The 22674-nt window shown below is 37.8% G+C and overlaps 1 protein-coding gene across 4 annotated transcripts in view; it reads right to left on the bottom strand.

Annotated features, from left to right (window-relative positions):
• The window catches only part of LOC143025528 (uncharacterized), a 38786-nt gene extending 16468 nt beyond the window's left edge, over positions 1–22318 (bottom strand). The window contains exons 1-9 of one of the 4 annotated variants that reach the window (XM_076185329.1): positions 22189–22318; positions 18800–19038; positions 16423–16517; positions 11955–12098; positions 9740–9862; positions 8530–9341; positions 6621–6793; positions 2714–2854; positions 384–513 (exon numbers count right to left, since the gene is read on the bottom strand). In XM_076185329.1, the coding sequence (XP_076041444.1) occupies positions 384–513; positions 2714–2854; positions 6621–6793; positions 8530–9341; positions 9740–9862; positions 11955–12098; positions 16423–16472 (1573 nt within the window). In that variant the 5' untranslated portion in view covers positions 16473–16517; positions 18800–19038; positions 22189–22318. The remainder of the gene's footprint in view (positions 1–383; positions 514–2713; positions 2855–6620; positions 6794–8529; positions 9342–9739; positions 9863–11954; positions 12099–16422; positions 16518–18799; positions 19039–22188) is intronic. The other 3 variants (XM_076185332.1, XM_076185330.1, XM_076185328.1) reach the window with 3 other exon arrangements.
• Positions 22319–22674: the final 356 nt, after the last annotated feature.

The raw sequence follows: 22674 nt of genomic DNA on the forward strand, positions 1-22674 counted from the left end.
TTGGAAGAAAGGAAACATTTGTTTTCTTACACATTTGCAGTCACTTTACATCCATTCTAATGAAGAAAAAGGTATTTTTTACTTAAGTTCTTATATTTACATGTTAAATTCATATAGAGCAATGCCTTTTTGTTGTGATGTGATATGGTTTAACATCACAAAGTCCCCCATTGGAAGGTTAGAATGGTGCCCTTTACAGAGGACTTTGTAGCGTGGAGTTTAATGAACCATGCCTTTGGTTCAACTTTGCCAGTAGCAGGATTCGAACTGCCATCCCCTTGACCTTTGCCTCAAGTAACGACGCCATAACCCACTCAGCCAGCGAACATGCTTTTTGTCATACTACAAAAATGTACTGAATACTAACTAATATCTGAACCTACCTTTACTACAACTTGAAGCTTCATGATGGATTTTTGCTCCTCTAAGGGCCTTGAATTCTTCCTCACAGGCTGCTAGACGTGCAAGAGCCTGATCCCTTTCCTCCCGGAGCATCTCCACAATGGTTATACCCTGACGACAAGATTCCATGTTTATGGCCACTCTTCGCTTTTTCACACACTAATTTCAAGTTTGGTGACAATAAACATATTTCATATTTGTACAACATGATCATTATAAAAATGCAGATATATAAACAATAAAAATATTAAAAACTATAGCAAACCAGGAGCCTGAGGTGTAACAAGAAATATTATGCAAGTACCCCAATCAATAAATTTATATCAAATCACTGAAAAACTCTGACACAATAAGGACATGATATCCTCAAGAAAGCAAAAGTTCTGGTACTACCCAGGCCATCACCATGATGCAAGTTTGCCAAGTGCAGAGGTAGAAGAAACAAGAGGAGGCTCCTACAACTCCTGTAGAAGTGAGAGTAAGATATATGTGAGATGTCAGCATGCTGTCAAATTTGTCTACCACAAATTCTTGAACATGGTAGAAAGCGTGTGAAAATAATAAATCAATAAAATAAATAAACACAGAAGCACACAAAAAATTGTATTAAAACGTAATCTCTTTGAAATGGTGGCATTCCCTAAGCTGCATAAAATTGTTAGTATTCATCATCATAACAAAGAGGTGAATCAAGCCACACTACAATGGCATTCTCAAAGCAGAATAAAATCTTCTGAACTGTATAGTTTTGTTGCAAAGGTACTAATCAAGCTATTCTTGTCCCCTTTATTACGAAAGTGCCCTAAATGGGAAAAAACATATTGACAATCACCAGAAGAAACCCTGCAAAAGGCACTATCATCATACCAATGGAGTCAATCACAAAATTCTAAACCCAAATAAAATAATCTGGTGTTGGCCATAACAAAATCTGCTCAACAAACTAGTTAACCGAGATGGTCTTAAGTCAAAGATTACAAATAGATCAAGTAGCAACAGGGCAACAGGGGTGTAGTTGAAGTGTTTAGTAAAGATATGTAGTGGGTCTATAAGGTCAAGAAAATAAATGAGCACATGATATTATATGGAAAACCACACAAAATCTATCATCTGATTATTTCCCAATTAGGCTACCCTCCGTGTAAGGGGGAAAACGCCGTTGGTATATGTATGTATATACTTCCCAATTAAAATCAGTGTAGAACTGGAAGAGAAATTACAAGACAAAAAATAAAAAACTCAAAAGACACAGAGAAAGAGCTAGAACACTTTCAAATACTCAATACTCCAATAACAATCCTACTGAGAAAACCCTCCCACACCTGACAATAACCACACTATGCCTGTGCTCAGGACACCATCTGGTATTAAGACAGTAACAACACACAATATGCCTGGCCATGGATTCCAACTAACCTAGATGCAATCACCACAAAGAAGACACAGAACACATTTTACGCTAACAATACCCAGACAACAATGCATTATCATTTCTCTACATGACTTGTGGTCCTGTCTGGAGGCTGTTGCCAGTTTTCTGGAGGCCATAGGTCTTATGAAAGAGAGATCATTGGCAATGGATTGATTGGTTGTGAAGGTGAGAATGGAATATATGAAATTGGTGATTATGAGTGTTTATGCACCACAGACACACGAGAAAGGAGAGAAAATATTTTTGATTGAAAGTGAGACAGTACACTGAATCTTACTGTATTTGAAGTGGATAGATACCCTTGAAGGAGTCATGAATTGGTGCAGAGATCAAGAGGAAGGGGTAAACCATGGAAAACAGCTAGAATGGGGGTGAATAAAGCCTTGAGCTCTTGGTTAAGCAAAACTGTATTGATGACAGAATGAATTGGAAAAGAATGTACACAAGACCTGTTCCACGAAAAGCATATAGCAGGGATGAAATTGCATTTTCTTGTTGAAGTCTTATAATGCTGAGTAAGGCTTTTGACCAGCATGCTGGAGAAGTGGCCTTTGAATAAGTTGATTTGGCAAGGCAGGTATGTGTTTTCTGACTCTATTTGGGATCAATCTTTTCATTAGGTTTAAAAATAGTAGAGGAGAGAGAAACAGGACTTAAGTACAAACATACATCACATCATGCTTCATAACAGGGTAATCATACCACATCCTTACTAAAGGACAATCTAAACAAACAATTATTCAATTCACATGCAATAAACAAATATACAAAACAAACTCAACCAAAGCTTTGGTTAAAAAAGCAAAAAAACAGTGTGCATATTCAGCTATCATGTCCTTTTCATGATGACTAAGAAATTTACTGTGTAATATTAATTACCTGATAATGAGCTGAGCTGGAGCTTGAAGAATATATTGGGAAGTTTACATTATCTTCAATTACACTATTCTTTCCCGCAGGTCTATGGTCACACTGCTTAGGAGAACTTGACAAACTATTAGTCCCACCAGACGTCAATTCCTAATATGTGGTATAATAATATAGACGTGTTGACATACTTGATAATTAACATGTACAGCAAACCCTCAATAAACTAAACCAACTGAGGGAAATGGTCAGACAATTTCTGAAAGTTTGGTTTATATTTGGTATTTTTGTATCCTAAAGTGAGCCAGCAGACATGGCTGATCAAAGACAACCAATTTAGGTACATGGAAAGAAGGAGTTAGCAAAGACCAAGAATGGGGTGGATGGAAGTGAAAGGGGGCATTGAATGCAAGAGAAATGTCTGTTGAGAAAGACAGAAATAAGAGAAAGAAAAGAAAAGAATGAAAAAACATACATATACCAAAGACTTTTTCCCCTTTACAAGGAAGGTAGCCAAAGTCAAAGGTATAAATCCATTGGATACTAAAGAATGTATAGATGTACTAATGGACAAAATATATTAAGATAACAGATTGCTCATTCAAAGAAGGAAAGGTACCAATATATAAAGGTGGAGATAAGGAAGACCCAACAAACTATAGACTGGTCTCCCTTACAAGTACAATAGCTAAAATATAAAATATGTGACAAAGTCATCAAAAGTAGATGGACTAAACATCTGGAAGAAAATAATATACTGAATCCAAAACAATTTGGTTTTAGAAGGAAAGGTGCCAATATATAAAGGGGGAGATAAGGAAGACCCAACAAACTATAGACTGGTCTCCCTTACAAGTACAATAGCTAAAATATAAAATATGTGACAAAGTCATCAAAAGTAGATGGACTAAACATCTGGAAGAAAACAATATACTGAATCCAAAACAATTTGGTTTTAGACAATGAAGATCATGTGCTACAAACTTGATTTGTTTTTAATTCAAGGTTAATAGATATAATGTAAGAAAGGGACAGACGGGCAGATTGTGCTTTTTGGATTTACAAAAGGTGTTTGATAAAGTACCACACAAAAAGCTATTAAGAAAGCTCGAAACAACAGGTGTACAAGGAAAATGATTAAAATGGATGAAGATTTCTTGCATGGGAGAAAAATGAGGGTGGCACTTAGAGATAAAAACTCGACCTGGGTAGAAATGATAAGTGGAGTCCCACAAGGTTTAGTATGATAATGAGATGTACAAGGGGCAGCATACTGAAAGTGAGCTTTAAGGGAGACTGGAGGAAGTGGATAGTTTTAGATACTTGGGTGCAAATGTGACGGGAAAGGGAGGAGTGGAGGTGGAGATAGAATATAGATTGAGAGAAGCGAGTAAATGCCTTGGGGGGTTGAAAAGTGTAATGAGAAATGGACATTTGGAAATGGATGCTAAGAGGAGATTGTATGAAAGAGTGATTGTGCTAAAACCACTGTTTAGACCACTGTTTAGGGCAGAAACAAGGAACATAAGAGAGGAAGAGAGGAGTTTGAATGTGTTTGAGATGAGGTGCCTGAGAGATATGATAGGGGTTACTAGGCTGGATAGAGTGAGAAACGAGGAGGTGAGGAGGAGAGCGGGGGTGGAAAGGGAGTTGGGAGAGAGGGTTGATGAAAGAGTATTGGGATAGTTTGGATACATGGAAAGAGTGAGTGAAGAAAGATTAGTAAAAGAGGTGTGGAAGGCAGAAGTAGGAGTGAACATGAGGGGGCGACCAGGGATGAGATGGATGGGTGGGGTAAAAGGTGCATTGGCAGAGGGAAATGTCTGTTGAGGAAGGATGGGAGAAGACTGAAGATAGGGGTGAATGGAGAATGGTTGTGTATGGATGATGCTGTGATGCATGAAAGGGAGTAGGTGAAGGATGGGGGCTGCAGGAGTATGTATAAGAGATAAATTGACGCAGCCCGAAGGGATTTCTCCCTGTCTTCTCCTTTTCTGCACAGGGGGATGGAGAGAGGTGGGGTCGCCAATTTATAATAGTGGCCTTGTTGTGGATGTGCTGTGTCTTGTGACACTGCTTCTGACCCAGGGCAATGGACAATATGCAGAGATGACCCATCATCCAGGAGGTGCCAAGATAAGAGGGAGGGAAGAGGGTAGAGGGGAATGGGCTATGTAGGGGATGGAATGGGTGGGAGTGGTTTCTATGCCTTTGTTTTTTGGCTACCTCCCTTGTAAGTGGGGAGGTATGGTAATGTAAATGAGAGTGCATGATATTATCACATTTAACTGAGTTGTGAAGGTTTATCTGCTGAACCACTTGCTGCTTTAGAGGTTGGTATGTCAAAAATTTGTTTGATTGGCTTGTAGATTGCTACATATAGTAAACTACTTCAGTATATCAAAAGTGTGTTCATATGAAACAAGACATTTGGTTTAGCAAGGGTTTACTGCACACAGTTTTGCATATAACATTTATCCATTATCCTGTAAACAAACATGTTTTCATAATATAATAAGAGTGTCTGTTTCTGTGGTTTAAAAGAAGAAAAAATCAAAATATTTTACAAAACATAGTAAAATCTCAAATATCCATAACTCAGCTGAAAATAATTTAGGCAGACATAATTTGAATCACCCACAACTATATATTATAAATTACCTTCCTGCTCTCTTTCTATCCCCCTCTCTTCACCTAACCTCATTTCTCACTATCTATCCTTGTAAGGTGATGAGATACTTCTCAAACTTTCATCTCAAACATATTTAAACTCCTCCTTTCTCTATCTCTTAAATTCCAAGCCATGGCCCCATACAGTGTTGTAGGTACACCCCCTTCATACAACATTCTCTCTTTTTTTTCCCCAAGAGGAAAGATCAGATGGGAACAACACCCATTGTGAGATTTCTTTTTTAATAAGAGGGCTCCCACCTCTTTTGCTTTTATGTTGATCTCCAGGTTGTTTTTCATAATTGGTCATTCCCTTCAGGCACTTGCTTGCTTCACTTACTCTTCCCCAATTCCTCAATTTCTTGTTACACGCGACTCTAAATGATTAAAACTCTTCACTTCCTCTAACCTATCTCCTTTAAGACTTACCTCCGATGCACTGCCACCCACTCCCATTGTTCTTCTCAACACCTAACTTTTTCCCCACATTTATTTCCATTCTTCTCATTTCTCATACCCTCCTAAACTCAGCCACTAGCTTTCTCCTCTGATCCAGCCACCTGAATGCCATTTCTTTATGTTTATGGATTACAAATGGACCAGCAGTTTATAATAATAATAGTTATGAGTCTCACAAATTAAACAAAATATCTATCTATACACTAAGGGGTACTTCATCCCTTACAAGGGAGGTAGCCAAATCAAAGGCACACATCCACTTCTACCCATTCAACACCCATCAATCACCCTTGTTTCCCTCTCATCTTAGCTCCTCAGGGATGAAGGGACTTCCCTGTCTCCTGCACGCTGCCCTGGGACAGAAGCAATGCATTAAGACACAGCTCATCCACACTAAGGCCACTTCACTTAACAGCAACCACCCCTCTCCATCTCCTCAAGCAGAAAATAGAGAAAATAGGAGAGAAGTATCCATGAACTGTGTTAAAATATCATCCACATATAATCACTCCACAATCCCCTGCCCACTCCCTTCCTTGCACAACATAGATATCTATGCCATGTTTTCTATAAAATATTAGTATTTTAAATACTGATGTTTTCAATAAAATATCAGTACTTTAAATACTGAAGAGTATTTTTTCTGTGCCTTCCTGAATAAATACAGCTTTTTATATTTCTATGCATTCAAATTTTCAATAACTAGAAAATCTGTATATCTAGACTAATTTGGGTTCCCAATGATTCAGGCAGTTGAGATTTTACTATACTAGTCAAATTCTAAACTCACCCGGTCAATATCTCTCTGATCAGTTTGTGATGCAGGCTGAGATAGATTTAATTTTTCCATAAGTGTGCGTGCATGGGTAATTGCTGCATCTCTTTCTTCATTAGCCAGTTTAATGCGTGCCATCATTGACTCATCTCGTACTTTTTGAGCTGCATGAATCTGGCCAACCATTTCTTGAACATCATGAAAATAAATTGCAATAAGAATGGATGGAATATATTGGCACATGAAAAAAGATTCTTGAGAGAGAGAGAGAGAGAGAAAAATATATATATATATATATATACAGCCAGTCCTCGCTTAACAACGATCTCTTTTAGCGACGACTCGGAGTTACGACGGCTTCTTCTTAAAAAAAAAATAATTGTCAAAAATATTCTTTTACTGCATTCGAATCTTCGCACCTACTGAAACACATGTGATCGCTTCTCGTCAGTTGTAACCGTAGCACGCTGCTAGCGTGTCTATACTTAAATTTGCTCCTCAAGTTTTTAGCGATTTCTAGTTAACAGTATACAACTTTATCCCTTCATGATGACTGGAAAACGAAAGAATACAAATTCTCCTACTGGATCCGGTCCTAAGAAGCAGAGGAAAGCCATCGACTTAGATATAAAAATGAAAGTCATTAACGAGCACGAGGGAGGTAAGAAAGTCCAAGCTATTGCTGACAGCCATGGCTTCTCACATTCAACTATCTCTACAATTCTCAAGAACAAAAGTAGTATCAAAGAAATGGCAAAATTATCGACAGGATACAGCGCATTGTTAACTAGGCAGCGAAAAGGATTGGTGCATGAGATGGAGAAAATGCTTTCGGTGTGGATTGATGACAATATCGAGAAAAATATCACTGCAAGTCTTGGTTTGATTCAAAGTAAGGCGCTGAGCATCTTCAACACCCTTAAGACACGTGAGGGTGAAGGATGCACTGAAACTTTCACAGCAAGCAAAGGATGGTTTCAACGATTTCGAACTTGATTCAGTTTGCATAATCGTGGAGTTTATGGTGAAGTTGCGAGTGCAGACGAAGAGGAAGGCAAATTATTTATTGAAGAGTTGGACAAGATAATCGAAGGAGGAGGCTATCTTCCAGAACAAATTTTCAATGTAGACGAGACGGGCATATTCTGGAAAAAAATTCCAGAAAGAACATACCTTCACAAAGAAGCCAAAAGCATGCCTGGTTTAAAGGCATTTAAAGACAGTGACATTGCTTTTAGATGGAAATATTGCAGGATATAAGCTTAAGCCATTTCTCATCTATCGGTCTCTAAATCCACGTGCTTTAAGAAATGTGAATAAACACGCCTTGCCAGTTTATTATTGCGCAAATTCAAAGGCATGGATGACTCAAGCTCTATTTGAAGACTGGTTTTTCAATTGTAAGATGGACAGTAAGTAAACAAACATACAAAATGTATTAATATACATTCCCTGAATAAAATAACCTAGCATGTAGCACTTTGTCACTTTGCCTACTTCCGAATCTTTGTTTATATGCTCAAACATGTACGTCTCTCAATGGGTCCTCATTTAGCGACGAAATCGCTTAACGACGGGGTCTTCTGAACGATATTCCGTCGTTAAACGAGGACTGGCTGTATATGTATGTGTATATATGTGTGTGTATATATGTGTGTATATATATATATATATATATATATATATATATATACATATATATATATATGACGTAAGCAGAGTAGGAAACACAGGAGTCTTAGTCTTGAGTTTATTCCTGACTACTTTTGCAGGTATGCTTTTTCAAAAGCATACCTGCAAAACTAGTCAGGAATAAACTCAAGACTAAGACTCCTGTGTTTCCTACTCCGCTTATGTCAACCTGTCAATGTCTCAACATATATATATAAATAATAATAAATAAATAAATAAACTGCAAACTTACCCGTTATGGCTCCTGGCTGAAGACCACTGTCTGCATATGACTCTACAGTAGCCTTTAAAACTTGAATTTCCATACGTGCTTGGTGTAGCTCTGCAACCAACCTGCGGTTAGCTGTCTTGCTCTTGTTAAGTTCTTCTGTCAAAGTTTGGATGAAACGCCACTGAACCTCTAAAGCATCTATGCCATCACAGTCACCGTCACTAAGGCCATTTTCTTTTATACCATGCATGCCAGTAGCCACAGCTGTGCCTTCTTTGTTTTTATATTTGTAGTTTAACTTTTGGGGCGATCCAGTAAGGTTAAAAGCTTTCCTATTTGTATGTGGTATGCACGGTTCACTGTAATGCCTACTGATGTCACCCCTGTCATGACTAAGACTGGATCCTGACTCACCATGAGGCAATGGCAAGCTGCTATAATCTATGGCTCCAGGAAGTTTGACTTCCCTTGTTTCACCAAACACAGAACTTTCATTTAGCAAGGAACTGTTGCCTTGCAGGTCTTTGTCAGAAATACACGTCACATACTGGCTCGAGGTTGATGCAGTAGAATCCTGTAATACTGCTCTATCTAATCTTTCTAATACCATATACGCAGGGGCATTGTGTAGGGGAGCTAGGCAGGATATTAAGCTGCCATTGAACAAACCACCATTAAGATTACTGGTGCTACTGCTTGAAGTGACTCGTGGAGTGTTGGGTAGGCTGTATGAAGTGGGTTTGCTATGTGGGGTGGATGTGCATACACCATTACTTCTGGAAGAAGCACCTTTGGATGTGCTGTTTCGTGATGAGATATCTTCCTCACTTTCACTGTAATACATAAATATCAAATTATGTTTAAAAACAGAATTATAATTAGCAATTACTGCTCAAGATAAAAGTGCAAATGATGCAATTCTAAATCTATGAACATCTTAGAGTGTGTGGTGGAATAAAAGGAAATGTCAGAGGATGATGTGGGTGAAAATGAGATTGGGATAGGATACATTGGCATTTATGAATGCGTATGATCCTGGTAGAGAAAGAAGAGGGAAGAGAAGCATTTTGGTCTGATTCAATAGTGTGGGGAGTTTTGGGAGGAATCTATACATAAATAAAATTAAATATTTCAATGCTAGAATAGGCAACAAGTTAGTGGAGAAATCACACACACTTATTTAGGTCATCCCAAATACATCTTTAGATACACTTTTGACCATATAATTTACCTGTCACTATGTAGAGTCTTGGTCCTTGGAATTGCTGGGATGGAAGTGTCCTTGCAATAAGATGCTGAATCTAATGAAGGAGCTCTCTGCATCCCACTACAACGTCTGCTTCCCCTGCTAAGACTTTAAGAAATCAGCTTGTGGAAGATGAAGAACATGTGCCAGATGGCATATATCTGTGGCCAATCACCAATCTAGTCCTATGTATTTTGACTGCTGAGGCAGGTAACAGTCACAACTTAGAATTTGAGGAGTTGTGTGACTCGAACCTACATTTAGGAGAATGTAAGACCTAAGCACTTCTGATTGTGCCACCAGTGCATCTCTTGTATATGAGATAAATATTTTTTACAAACCGCTTTCACCATACACATACATATGATCAAATTACTATTGGGCTTTCTTGGATCTGGAAAAGGTATGACAGGTTGTCAGGAGGGCAATGTGGGATGTGTTTCAGACATACAGGTTGGAAAGGAAGGTTGTTGAGGGGACAGTCAAAAGTGTTTACATAAGTAATGGAGCTTATGGTAAGAAATGGAGTGTGTGTTCGAGGTGAAAGTGGGGCTGCACAAGGGTTGTGTAATGCCACCATGGTTGTTCAAAGTGTACATGAATAGGGTGGTACATGAGGTAAATGCAAGGATGATGGGTTGGGGTTTGGAGTTGCTAAGAGATAATGGATGGAAGTGGGAGGTGAGCCAGTTGTTTGTCGAAGGCACTGGACTTGTGGCTGGGTCAGAGGAAGGTTTGAGACAACTAGTAGCTGAGTTTGGGAGGATAAGCAAGATGAAAAACCTGAAAGTAAATGTCGGCATAACTACAGTGATGAGTTCTATATGTGGAGAGAGTGACAGAGTTGAAGATGTGTCTCAACAAGAAAAAGGCTAGAGGAAGAAGAGTTTTAAGTAATTAGTGTCATGTGCTTAGCAGAACATGGAGGAGGTAAGCAATGAAAGAAGCAAGTGAATGTCTAGAGGGGAAATGAAAAGGATAATGAGAAATAGGTATCTGGGGATGGACACAAAATGAATACTGCTTATGACTGGGGTTATTGTACACACAACACTACTGAACGGACATGGAGTTTACGGGAAGAAAGAAGAAGAAAGAAGAAAGATGAAGACGAAGAAGAAGACAAAGAAAAAGAAGAAGAAAAGTTAGGGTTGAAGGATGAATAGCAAGTGTGGAGGTAAAGTTGGCAAGTAAAGTTGATCAAAGAATGCTGGGATGATTTGGGCACATGGAAAGAATAAGTGAAAAAAAGACTAACAAAAGGAGTGTGGAAGACAAAGGTGGGTGGAATGAATTTGGGGGGAAGACCAAGAACAAAATGCATAGACAGGGTGGGTGAAGGGGGCCTTCTTAACCTCCTCCACATCCAACAAATCTCTGAAATACTCTAACCATCTTCCCTTTACTGCCTTCGCTTCCATTAACATTTGTCCATCTATATGTTTTACCTTTTCCTTTCTACCTGACTCAACACCCCTCACTCTCTTCACTTCTTTTCAAAACATATTATTCTTAAAAAAAAAAATTAAATTCCTACATTTTGCATTTACCTCCTCTTTGCCTCCCTCACAAATGTTTTGCTTCTTTACTTGTACCTCTCATATGATTCCCTATTCCTACCTTGCAACAAATCCACATGTGTTTGGTTCTCTGCTACCACTGCTTTTACTTATCATAAGTTTCAGTGGCTAAATAAAACTAGTAAATACACACACACACAATAAGATTTTCATGAAACAATCAAACAAGAGGAGGCATGATCCTTGTGCCTTATATTATGACTGAATCATGAACATGTGATGACTATTTTTACAAGTTACAGTACATCTACATCTCAATTTCCAAGGCAATACATTTGAAAAGCTTATGGCTTCTTAACCTTACAATAAAAACACTAATCATAGCTTTTCACAAGCACAAGACAAGTTACAAGAATAACCTAAATCCTGGAAACCGATACTAAAATCTATTTTCACTACTATCTACACCCCTTTCAATGATGCTATAAAAACACATAAAACCCAAATACCAAATTCATAACTTAACCTTTTTCTTGCAACAACTATCTATATACCCAGGACTTCTTCCTCCTTATATGGAAGCTGGCCAAGTCAAAAGCATTCACCTATTCCCACCCACTGCCACAAATAAAGTATAAAATTTATACAAGTTCACAGTTTCAGAAATCATTTATACAGACCTTTGCAATTCCTCATGGCCATTGGTGAGGGGCTGATGATGCAAGGGCAGTGGATGTTTGGGTGTTGAGGTCAGGGTAAATGATGCGGACTTTCTTGGCTTAGGAATGGGTGGAGTAGTTACCCTGGGCGCCAGGAGTCCATCCCTGTGTATAAAGTTTAATGTTGCATTAATTTATAGAACATGCATCCTTGTTAGTTGACTGGACTTTAGAATGATGGGTACCTGCATGTGGTGGTCCTGCTAGATGGACAGCGAAACTCCCCATTTTCAAAACCCATGAACTTCCTCAAACTCAGTCAACAAATTGGGCCCAAGATATCTCTTCTCAACTTTAACTGTATTTCTTACATTTTTTGCAACATGGAGAGCTAACAACTGGCAACTGCTCTCCCCTTTCTACCTCTTTCAGATGATAGCATAGTTTCACACTGATACAACACAGACAACAGTTCAAAAGTTTCTTCCCAGAGAGATCTGTTAGAGGGCACAAGGACTGTTGCCAGCCACTATGGGGCTGTGGGTTTTCCACCTAGTGAAACTTGAAGCAACAAGTGATTGAACAATTTAATGGTTTTGACAAAAGTATTTCCCTAATTATAGTATATAGTAAAGGAGCAACAGCATTTGCATTATTATTTATGGGTGAAAAAATACATACTAGAATGCCCACATTAGAATGTATCTTTGTTTGAAGGCCTGAGTTGGTAGACAATGTGGCAACAACACACACTTTGCAGGTCCTGCACTTCTGCAGTTGGCAGATCACACTAGCCAGACTCCACAGTATCAGTTTACACTTACCATCCCAGATACAGCCTCCACTCAATCTTTTCATTCTTCCTTTATTTACATAAACAATTAATACACTGTACTAATTATTCATTGCTTATACCAAAGAAATAATACATTAGAGAAACATATCAAGTTTTGGGTCCTGTTCAGCACCTGAAGGTGATGAAAGACAGGATTTTTACTGTACTCCTTAAATAAACAGCCAAATGCTATACGCTCCTAATTTTCCCTAGATTTTCAGCCAGTCACCCACCCCCTAAAGGAAAGCCTTTCACCCCATAACAGGTCAAAAGCTATTTCTTTTTAGTGTATTTCAACACTTCAAATTCTTCTATTATTTTAACTATTTCAGTGACCAAGAATATTAACACTCACAATGTGATAATATACATATGGTAGCTTCCTTCTCCACTTATCAAAATGCCGCTCTAATTTCCAATACACAAGGTGTTTCCTGTAGTGAAACACAATTCTCACTGCGCAGATATCAGTCACTAATGCATTTGATATCATGGGCCCCTTGGGAAGCCATAAAGCAGCAGCCAGTAATGTGACCCAATAAGAAATATGGAGTAGTAACATTGTACACCAACTAAAAATTAAAACCTCTTGTGTACAATTTCTTTTGACCACATAATAATGGCTGAAATATTCTTAATTGTAAAAAGTCAAACTTTAAATTTAATGCAATACAAGTATCATAATCACCAAACAAAGGAAATGTTGCAGAAGCCATACAAGTTGCTCTCCAGCTTACCAATACAAAATGTCACAAAGCTAAGCTATATACAATAATTTCCTTTATCCTCATAAAACTTAAACTAAAAATTCAATTATAATGATGAAAATGTAAGTGTAATTAAAAGCAAAGGAATCTCTATAAAGCATATTTGATATGACTATAAACTATAAGTCATCTTACAAAACCTAAACAAAATTTGTAGTTATTCTTTAATTAGGAAAACAACAAAGAACACAAACTGCTGGTATCTTATCTTTCTATAAGGAATACTTCAATTATTACATTGGAATCAAATGAAGGAGCTAACTTTCAAGAGACTTTCAACCCACAAGTTTGAAGGGATGGCTATACTGTATTGCTCTGTACTTGTTTAGCAGAATAAAACTTCCTATCCCATTTCACTTATACATGGATGGGGTGGTGTGAGAGGTAAATGCAAAGGTGGTGGGTCAGGGATTGGAGATGGTTAAAGAAAATGGAGAAAACAGAGAGGTGAGCCAGCTGTTGTTTGTGGATGACACTGTGCTTGTAGCAGGATCAGAGGAGGGATTGAGGAAGTTAGTGACAGAGTTTGGGAGAGTATGTGAAAGAAAGAAGTTAAAGATAAATGTGGGTAAAAGTAAGGTGATGAGATGTACAAGGGGTGAAAGTGGCAGCAGACTGGAAGTGAGCATTAAGGGAGAGCGACTGGAGGAAGTGGATAGTTTTAGATACTTGGGTCTGAATGTGGCAGGAAAGGGAGTAGAGGTGGAGGTAGAATGTAGATTGAGAGAAGTGATTAAGTGCCTTGGTGGATTAAAAAGTGTAATGAGAAATAGACATTTGGGAATGGATGCTACGAGGAGATTGTATGAAGGAGTGATTGTGCCAACAGCACTGTATGGGGCAGAAACATGGAACATAAAAGAGGAAGAGAGAAGGAGTTTGAATGTGTTTGAGATGAGGTGTCTGAGAAGTATGATAGGGGTTATGAGGCTGGATAGAGTGAGAAATGAGGAGGTGAGGAGGAGAACAGGGGTGGAAAGGGAGTTGGGAGATAGGGTGGATGAAAGAGCGTTGGGATGGTTTGGACACATGAAGGAATGAGTGAAGAAAGACTAGTAAAAGAGGTGTGGAAGGCAGAAGTGGAGGGAGTGAACATGAGGGGGTGACCTAGGATGAGATGGATGGATGGGGTAAAAGGGGCTTTGGGGAAGAGGGGAATGTCTGTGGAGGAAGGACGGGAGAGGATAGAAGACAGGAGTGAATGGAGAATGGTTATATATGGATGAGGTTGTGATGCATGAGGTGGAATGGGTGGGGGGATGGGGGGTGAGGTAGTATGTGTGAGAAAAATTTGATGCACCTTCTCCTTTTCTGCATGGGAGGACAGAGAGGGGGAGTTGCCAATTTTATGAAGTGGCCTTGCTGTGGATGTGCTGTGTCTTGCAACACTGTTTCTGACTCAGGACAGTGGACAAGATGCAGGGATAACCCATCATCCAGGAGGTGCCAAGATAAGAGGAAGGGTAGAGGGTGGATGGGAGTGGAGTGTATTAGGGATGGAATGGGTGGGAATGTTTTTTATGTCTTTGATTTTTTTTGGCTACCTCCCTTGTAAGGGGGAAAAAGCCTTTGGTATATGTATGGAGGGTACCACTCCATTCTGACTATATAATTGAAAATCTTACCTCTATCAAACATACAGCTTGACAGTATTAATGGATTGATTGAATGAAGAGGTGGGGCTAAACTAACTAAAGCTGCTGGGCCCTGACATGAATGTGTTGTGTCTTGCTACATTGCCACAAAACTGATTCCAAATATAAAAAATAAATCATACAAAAATCAATCAAAACATATGAATCTGTTTTCCCTAAAAAAGCATAGACTCAGAGGTGACTTGATACAGGTCCTTAAGATTCTAAGGGGAATTGACATCAAAAGTGACAAGATTTTCACACAATGAGAATTCAACAAGAAATAATGGCCTCAAAGTGTCAGGAAATAGATTTAATTTGGAAGTGGGTAGAAACAGCTTCACCAATTGTGTAGTTAATGAATGGAATAAACTTTCTGCAGAGGCAGTGCAATATAGTTAAGTTCGAAGCTTTAAGATTCGTTTAGATAAACACCTAAGCATATGCTGTAATGCCTGCCTCTTATTTTATATTTGTTTTGTTATTCTTTCTGTTTGTTTATTATTTGCTTGATTTTCATTTATTATTTATCTGTCAATCTATTATTATTTGCTACTGACCTACTTGTTTATCACTTAACTATAACTATGCACTTATTTATCATTATTATAATTTTTTTTGGCATCCGACCTAGTTATGGACCAAAAGGTCTCCTGTTGGCATGCTCCTCCTTTGTAATTCTTTGTAATGAGCTATGTGGTGGGGGACATAAATGGCACTTCATTCATGAGGTGCAAAGATGGGAGGGACAGTGAAAGCATTTTGAATGGGTGTGCAATAGGAGTAAGATGGGTATATACACTGACTTGGCCATTCCTCTTATAAGGACACAAAGGGTTGACTTTTACATTTATATTATCTGCTTATTAGTGCCTTTATATATTCATTCAGCCTCCAAAACCAAGTTAGAGAAGATGAGGCTAAATATATATACATATAATATACATTTTTCTAACCTATAAACATTTAATTTTCATTGCATGAGAATAAGAACATAAGAATGAAAGAGACTGCAAGAGACCATAAGGCCTACAATAAAGTTCCATGTCCATTACCACTTGTCATTCCCATCCATAAAATTGTCTAACCTTTTCTGACAACTGATAGTTTCAGCGCTCACTACATGGTTACCAAGTCTATTCCACTCATTGACCATTCTAATGGTAAACTATTCTGCCATTTTTGAATGAGATTTAACCTTAGACCTGTAATTTGGTTATTCATTCCATAATTCAAACATGCACACAACTTACGGAAGGCTTGATGGAGGAGAGGGCAAATGGAGCTGTGAGCATTCCTCCATCTTTCAGACCAATTCCAAAAATTAAACTGCATCATAGGAAAAAACCTGAAAATGTAAACAATACGAATTATGCATAAATTAATAATTATTTTTTTTTAAAGAAAGCATCAAAACCTTATGTACTATCACATCTTACACTTAATTATAAAAACATTACCTATCCTCCTTACAAAAAAGAAAATTACAACTATCTGCAATGCACAGCAGAAAACAGTTTCTCTAAATATAATGAAACTTTAGATATGCAAAAGGATACCATAATGTCAATTAAATAAATTGGCAAACATTCTTAAGTACCCTAACAATATAAGAATTGATCCAGCAATAAGAAAGCTTATTCTTGACCCCTCAAACAGCACTTCATTCATCTCCTGAATCACATATAATAGCTTAAGAATCCTTTATTTCAAATGCTTGGGACTGAAAGTGTTTTGCATTCACAAGCATATACAGTACCTTACAAGGGAGGTAGCCAAAGTCAAAGGCATAAATCCACTCCCAACCATTTTATCCCCACCCCCTTCCGCTATCCCTCCCTCCCTCTTTTCTTGGCTCCTCCTGGATGACAGATCATCCCTGCATCTCACCCACTGCTCTGGGTCATGTTTTGTATTTATTTTTTTTTATTCATGTATCTCTTTTTTTCTTATAATTTTTTTTTTGTATCATTTAATCCACAAAATGGGATGGACTAACTGCATTAGGTACTCCAGCAAGATGGATGTCAGAGTTGACAAAAAGTACCTGCATGAGGTGGCCCAGCAAGGAGGTTGTCACAGGGAGTTACCTCCCTGTCACCCACAGGGAAAAAAATACTTTTTTTTTTTCCAGAGCCATTTTTAATTTTTTTTTTTTAATTTCACCAGAGCCATTTTTCATTTTTTTTTAATTTCACCAGTGCCATTTTTTGAATTACCAGAGCCATTTTTGATACTTCAATAGCCATGTTTTTGCAGGTTCGATTTCCTTCAAACTATTGGAAGGCTAACTCATTACTCATGTTGGAACATGTTTGCATATGTACAGTGTACGTATGCATGCGGTGATGTGGTATTGGGTATGGTGCATTGTACATGTAGTCAGCACGTTGATTGGGCACCTAGCTGCATGCAACCAATGAACTTCCCTGCATACAGGTACCATGCAATTCAAAACTAGCGACATTATGTAGCATGATAGTCGTGTAGAGTCTAGTCAACATGTACTAGTATACGCGCGCATGCAGCTGATATGAAGCTAGGCTAGGTAAGCCATTGAACTCTAGCAGCTATACCGCGTACACATATGTATGTACATCAACAAATTAAAGTTGATTGATGCTTTGTGTTTATGATATTGATTGATAATGCAATGATTGATCATGGGTAAGTTGTGTTTGCTCTGATCCTTTCATATTTGGTGATGGGATTCAGTGATTGCCAAATGATGGATCTGCATGAAAAAATGTTGAATCTTGCCGCGGGAGCGATTTTTTTGTGGGGGATCGCTCCCACTATTGGATTTGCGAGAGCGACATTGGAACTTTCCCAAGCGAAATCGCTCGTCGCTCCTGTGTATTTTTTTCACTGGTCACCCACCTTCAAACACTGTCAACTGCTTCACTTTTATTTGGAGGTGCAGCCACAGACATCAGCCCAAGGTTTCTTCCCAGAGAGATCTATAGGAAGACCTGAGGACAACTGCAAGCTGCTGTGGGACTGTAGGTTTCCAGTCAGCAAAGTTTGAGGCTGAAGCTTATTCTATCTATATACCAAGAGCTTTATCCACCTTATAAGAGAGGTAGCCAAGTCAAATGCACATACCTACTCCCACCCATTACATTCCCATCCACCATCCTTTCCCCACTCTCATCTTAGCTCCTCATGGGTGACAGGTCATCCCTGTATCCTGCCCGCTGCCCTGGGTAAGAAGCTATGTAGCAAGACACAGCTTATTGATTGAAGAAAATAGAACAGTTTAGGGATGGGACCATTTAGCAGCACATGTTCACTCTAATGTTGAAAAAGTTGCACCCTTACAACATGATCACTATCTCCAATGAATCAACTGACCAATCTGTTGTTCCAGATCTCTCTTGCATGGGACACAAGTATCCAATTTTGAATTTCTCATTTTAGGCTGATCTCTCTGACAGCACAACCTTGTTTACATGGAGATTCATTATAATTATTTAAGATTACTTGTATTTTCTTCAACATTTCAAATAGTGTTTACACAATTCATTCTTGGTTGCATACAGAAGCATGTACTGCAGTCTAATCTTCAAGTAATCTGAAATCATCCATTTATGGCACTTCTATCACGAAACACTTATGGGTTACTCTTACTGTTATTGTAGTGATGTTTTCAGGCCTCACTCAGCTGCTTTAGAGGCAGCTCTCTGCAAGGCCGAAATTCATCCTGCATGCACTTGTTTGTCATGTCGTAGGATAGAGTGAACTGATGGGTTTTCATCGTCTTCTTGAAGGTTTCTAAGTTTGTACTGTTCTTCACATGTTGTGGTAGACTATTGTAGAATTGGGGAGCACATTTCTCAAATGTTCTAAAACCTAGTTCCAGGTTCACCCTAGGTTCATAAAGTCTATGAGTCTCTGTATCGTGTCTTAGTGACATGGTATTTGATTAAGCATCATGTAGTAAACTTCTAATGTATTCCGGTTTGATAGTATGTAGTGCTTGATAGGTCATAATACATATTTTATATATAATGCGTGCCTTGATAGGTAGCCAATGTAACTCAGTGAGTGCAAGTGTAATTCTCTCTCTGGATGTTATAAGAGAACACGGAGTTCTTCCGTTCTCTGTTAATTGCCTGAGGTACAATAATGATCAGGCCGTTAGCATTTGTGATGACGACAATGACCCGGATTATCTTTAGAATTTGATATACCAAATTACTAAGTATAGATTATGTTATGCAGGTTAGTTAGGTTAGGTTAGGTTAGAATAGACAAATTTATCATCCTTTCATTTCTTTAATCTCGGCATCTATCAAAACAATCATGGTGTATCATTCAAGCACCACGACTTCATTTGCTAGTAAATAGATTTAGCAACTTTTTTTATTATTGATTTCTGCCAAGAGAATAGCATATTACTACAAAATTAATAATTAATTTTCTATTGCTGCATCGCATAGGTGTGCACTTCTAAAAATTTGCCAAAAAAAAAAAAAGACAAATGGTATTTGTTTTATTATATTAGCAATGCTGACATACATACAGCTAAATACTAACTGGTGTTTCCTAAATTTGCATCTTTCACAAACAGTGAGTATGGTTTTAACATGTCGACAAGGCTATGACATTAGCAGAAAAAATAAAAGGCATACCATCTCTTTCAGCCAGATTTATCTATTCACTTATTTATTTATTTGGTAAAATTTTACTTTCGACCTTTGTTGGAATATAGCAATACAAAATTAAATAGTAATTTTGTAAATTAAAACGTATGAACGTTATATGCAATTTTTTGTGCGGAAATGAAAATAAAAAAAGTTGCTAAAACAGATTTCTTAAGTAACGAAGTTGTGTACTACGAATGGTACGCCATGTTTGTTATGGTAGATTCCGACGTCGGAGAAATGAAAGAACGATAAATTTGTCTAAAGTAAAGTAAAGTAAACTAAACTAACCGGTAAATTTTTACTTTCGACCATTGGAGGAATATAGCCATACAAAAGCTGAGAGAGTGGTTGAAAAGCCCGCCAACGTCTCTCACGACGACGACTACGAGGACCAGCCGGATGATATCTAATTTGTAGGTAATGATTTATTAAACACAGGTTAGGTTAGGTTAAGTTAGGTTAGTTTAGTTTTAGACAAATTTATCGTCCTTTCATTTCTCCGACGTCGGCATCTACCACAACAAACATGGCGTACCATTCGTCGTACACGACTTCGTTACTTAAGAAATCTGTTGTAGCAACGTATTTTTATTTTCATTTCCGCACACAAAATTGCATATTACGTTGATACATTTTAATTTACAAAATTACTATTTAATTTTGTATTGCTATATTCAAACAAAGGTCGAAAGTAAAATTTTACCATATATTTGCCATAAACCACCTGGCAATATCATAAACAAGGAGACATCCAGAAGCTTGAGGCTGTCCAAAGAAATTACACCAGGCAGATCAAAGATATGAAGGATCTCAACTATTGGGATTGCTTGGAAGCACTGGGACTACTCCCAACAAAGGAGTACATGGAAAATCCTGGAGGGCCTTGTTCCTGACCCCACGTCCTCAACAATCAAGCCGTATCACAGCATAAGGCATGGACACAAGTGTGAGAGACAAATGCTCCCACCAAGAGCCTCAGAGAGGCTTAAGACCTTACTGACATCCAGTCTAGGACACGAGGGTCCAAAAATATTCAATGCTCTCCCAAAAGAAGTGAGAGAGAGAGCCAAATGCTCGGTGGACAGCTTCAAGCATGTACTGGACAGGTTTCTATGGAAGGTGCCAGATGTGAGATGAGCCCCCAGTGCCAGGTTACACCGCCATCAGTAGGTTGTTATAAAACACAATAAAAGACCAACTGGCCCTTGTGAGGAGGGACAACAGGACTGGCAGCAGCAGTAGATCACTATGGCTGTGAGGACTGACCTCGGAACTTGTCCAAGTAAACCAAGTAGTTCTGAGTACAAATAATAATCAAGCCTTATTTTGACCAACCCAGAACTTGACAAAAGAATATGCTATTGTCTTATCACAACTGGGTAACTGACAAGCTATTTGATATAGTGAAAACAGCAGCCTACTCCAAATCACAGTCCAGTGAAAACAGCACAAAATTTCTAAATGAAGATATTTTTCTTAAAAAAAAAAAAAATAAAGACAAAAGTGTTATGGACTACACCATCCATAAATCAACATGATGTATAAGTTTAGAATTTTAATATTGCTAATATTAAGAATTTGTTATACTATTAATAGAATTAGAAAAAATAAAAATTAAAAATAATCAAAAAATAAATAAATAAAACAAAGTAATTACCATTTGAGATCCTTTTTCAATCCATTTGACATTTATCATGTTAGTTACTGTAACTGTTCAAGTGCCTGCTTATTATCCTTATGTTTTGAGAGGATAGCCACATACCACTAACCACTTGCCACTACTGATCTTCATCCTAACTTACTGATCTTATCTCTCACTACTGGACTGTTACTGGCTTAAATCATAAATGTGTACACTAACCCTGCAATGTTGCAGTCTGAAATATATTTTCTGCAAATATTAGTTTATGGAATGCATAATACAAATTCCAACACACTAAATAATCTTTTGCATTATAATATTGCACATTTCATAACATTTCTTTTAGTGTATATTCTTAAACTATACTTAGACACATTCGTTTTAAATGGGAATCAAAATGAAAAGTTTCTAGCCCTTCATTACCTCCAGTCGATTATATCCATTATGGCCTACTGGTTTTCTATCATGTATTTCATTATGATTATAGATTAACAGACGATTTCAAACAAATATTTCTATAAGTCTATTTTATTAGCCCTGTCACTCTCAATTCTTCACTATAGTAATATTATAATTATTATTTAAACTAAATGACCTAGATTGCCATTTCTTACAAGTTAACTATATAAGTACTGGACCCCAACATGAAAACGTATTTTAATTTCGTGAAAAATATTGAAATAACATATATCTTCAACTAACTGGTTGAACATTATCTTCAAACATACCTGGAATGCTGTGTATCAACATCTAGACTTATCAAAGATATCAAAGGCCACGTAAATTCATTATTTTATCAACTCACGAACCACCTCCAACTTTTCATGACACTTTGTTTTCCTATTTCACTATTTTGAATCAGAGACATCTAGCGAGTAGTAGTGACAGGGAAAGGGAGAGATTTTTTCAAAGAAAACGTTCAAAGGCAAAGAAAATGACAAAGTAATGGGTGACTATATATTTAAAATATCGAGGTTTACTTTCCCAGAATGGTAGCTTCAATCCTGTTATTTGTTTTGTGGCATCCCATAAATATCATAGGAGAAATACTTAAAGGACCTCAATAGAAATAAGGGTAATTTTTGAGAAGCATTAGAACATTAAATATTGATTTTGTAAATTATAATACATTGACATGCATATACATATACCAACGGCTTTTTCACCCTTGCAAGGGAGGTAGCCAGTCAAAGGCATAAATCCACTCCCATCCA

Source organism: Oratosquilla oratoria, chromosome 5 (assembly GCF_046742065.1).
Source record: "Oratosquilla oratoria isolate Oo_2021 chromosome 5, ASM4674206v1, whole genome shotgun sequence".
NCBI lineage: Eukaryota > Metazoa > Arthropoda > Malacostraca > Stomatopoda > Squillidae > Oratosquilla > Oratosquilla oratoria.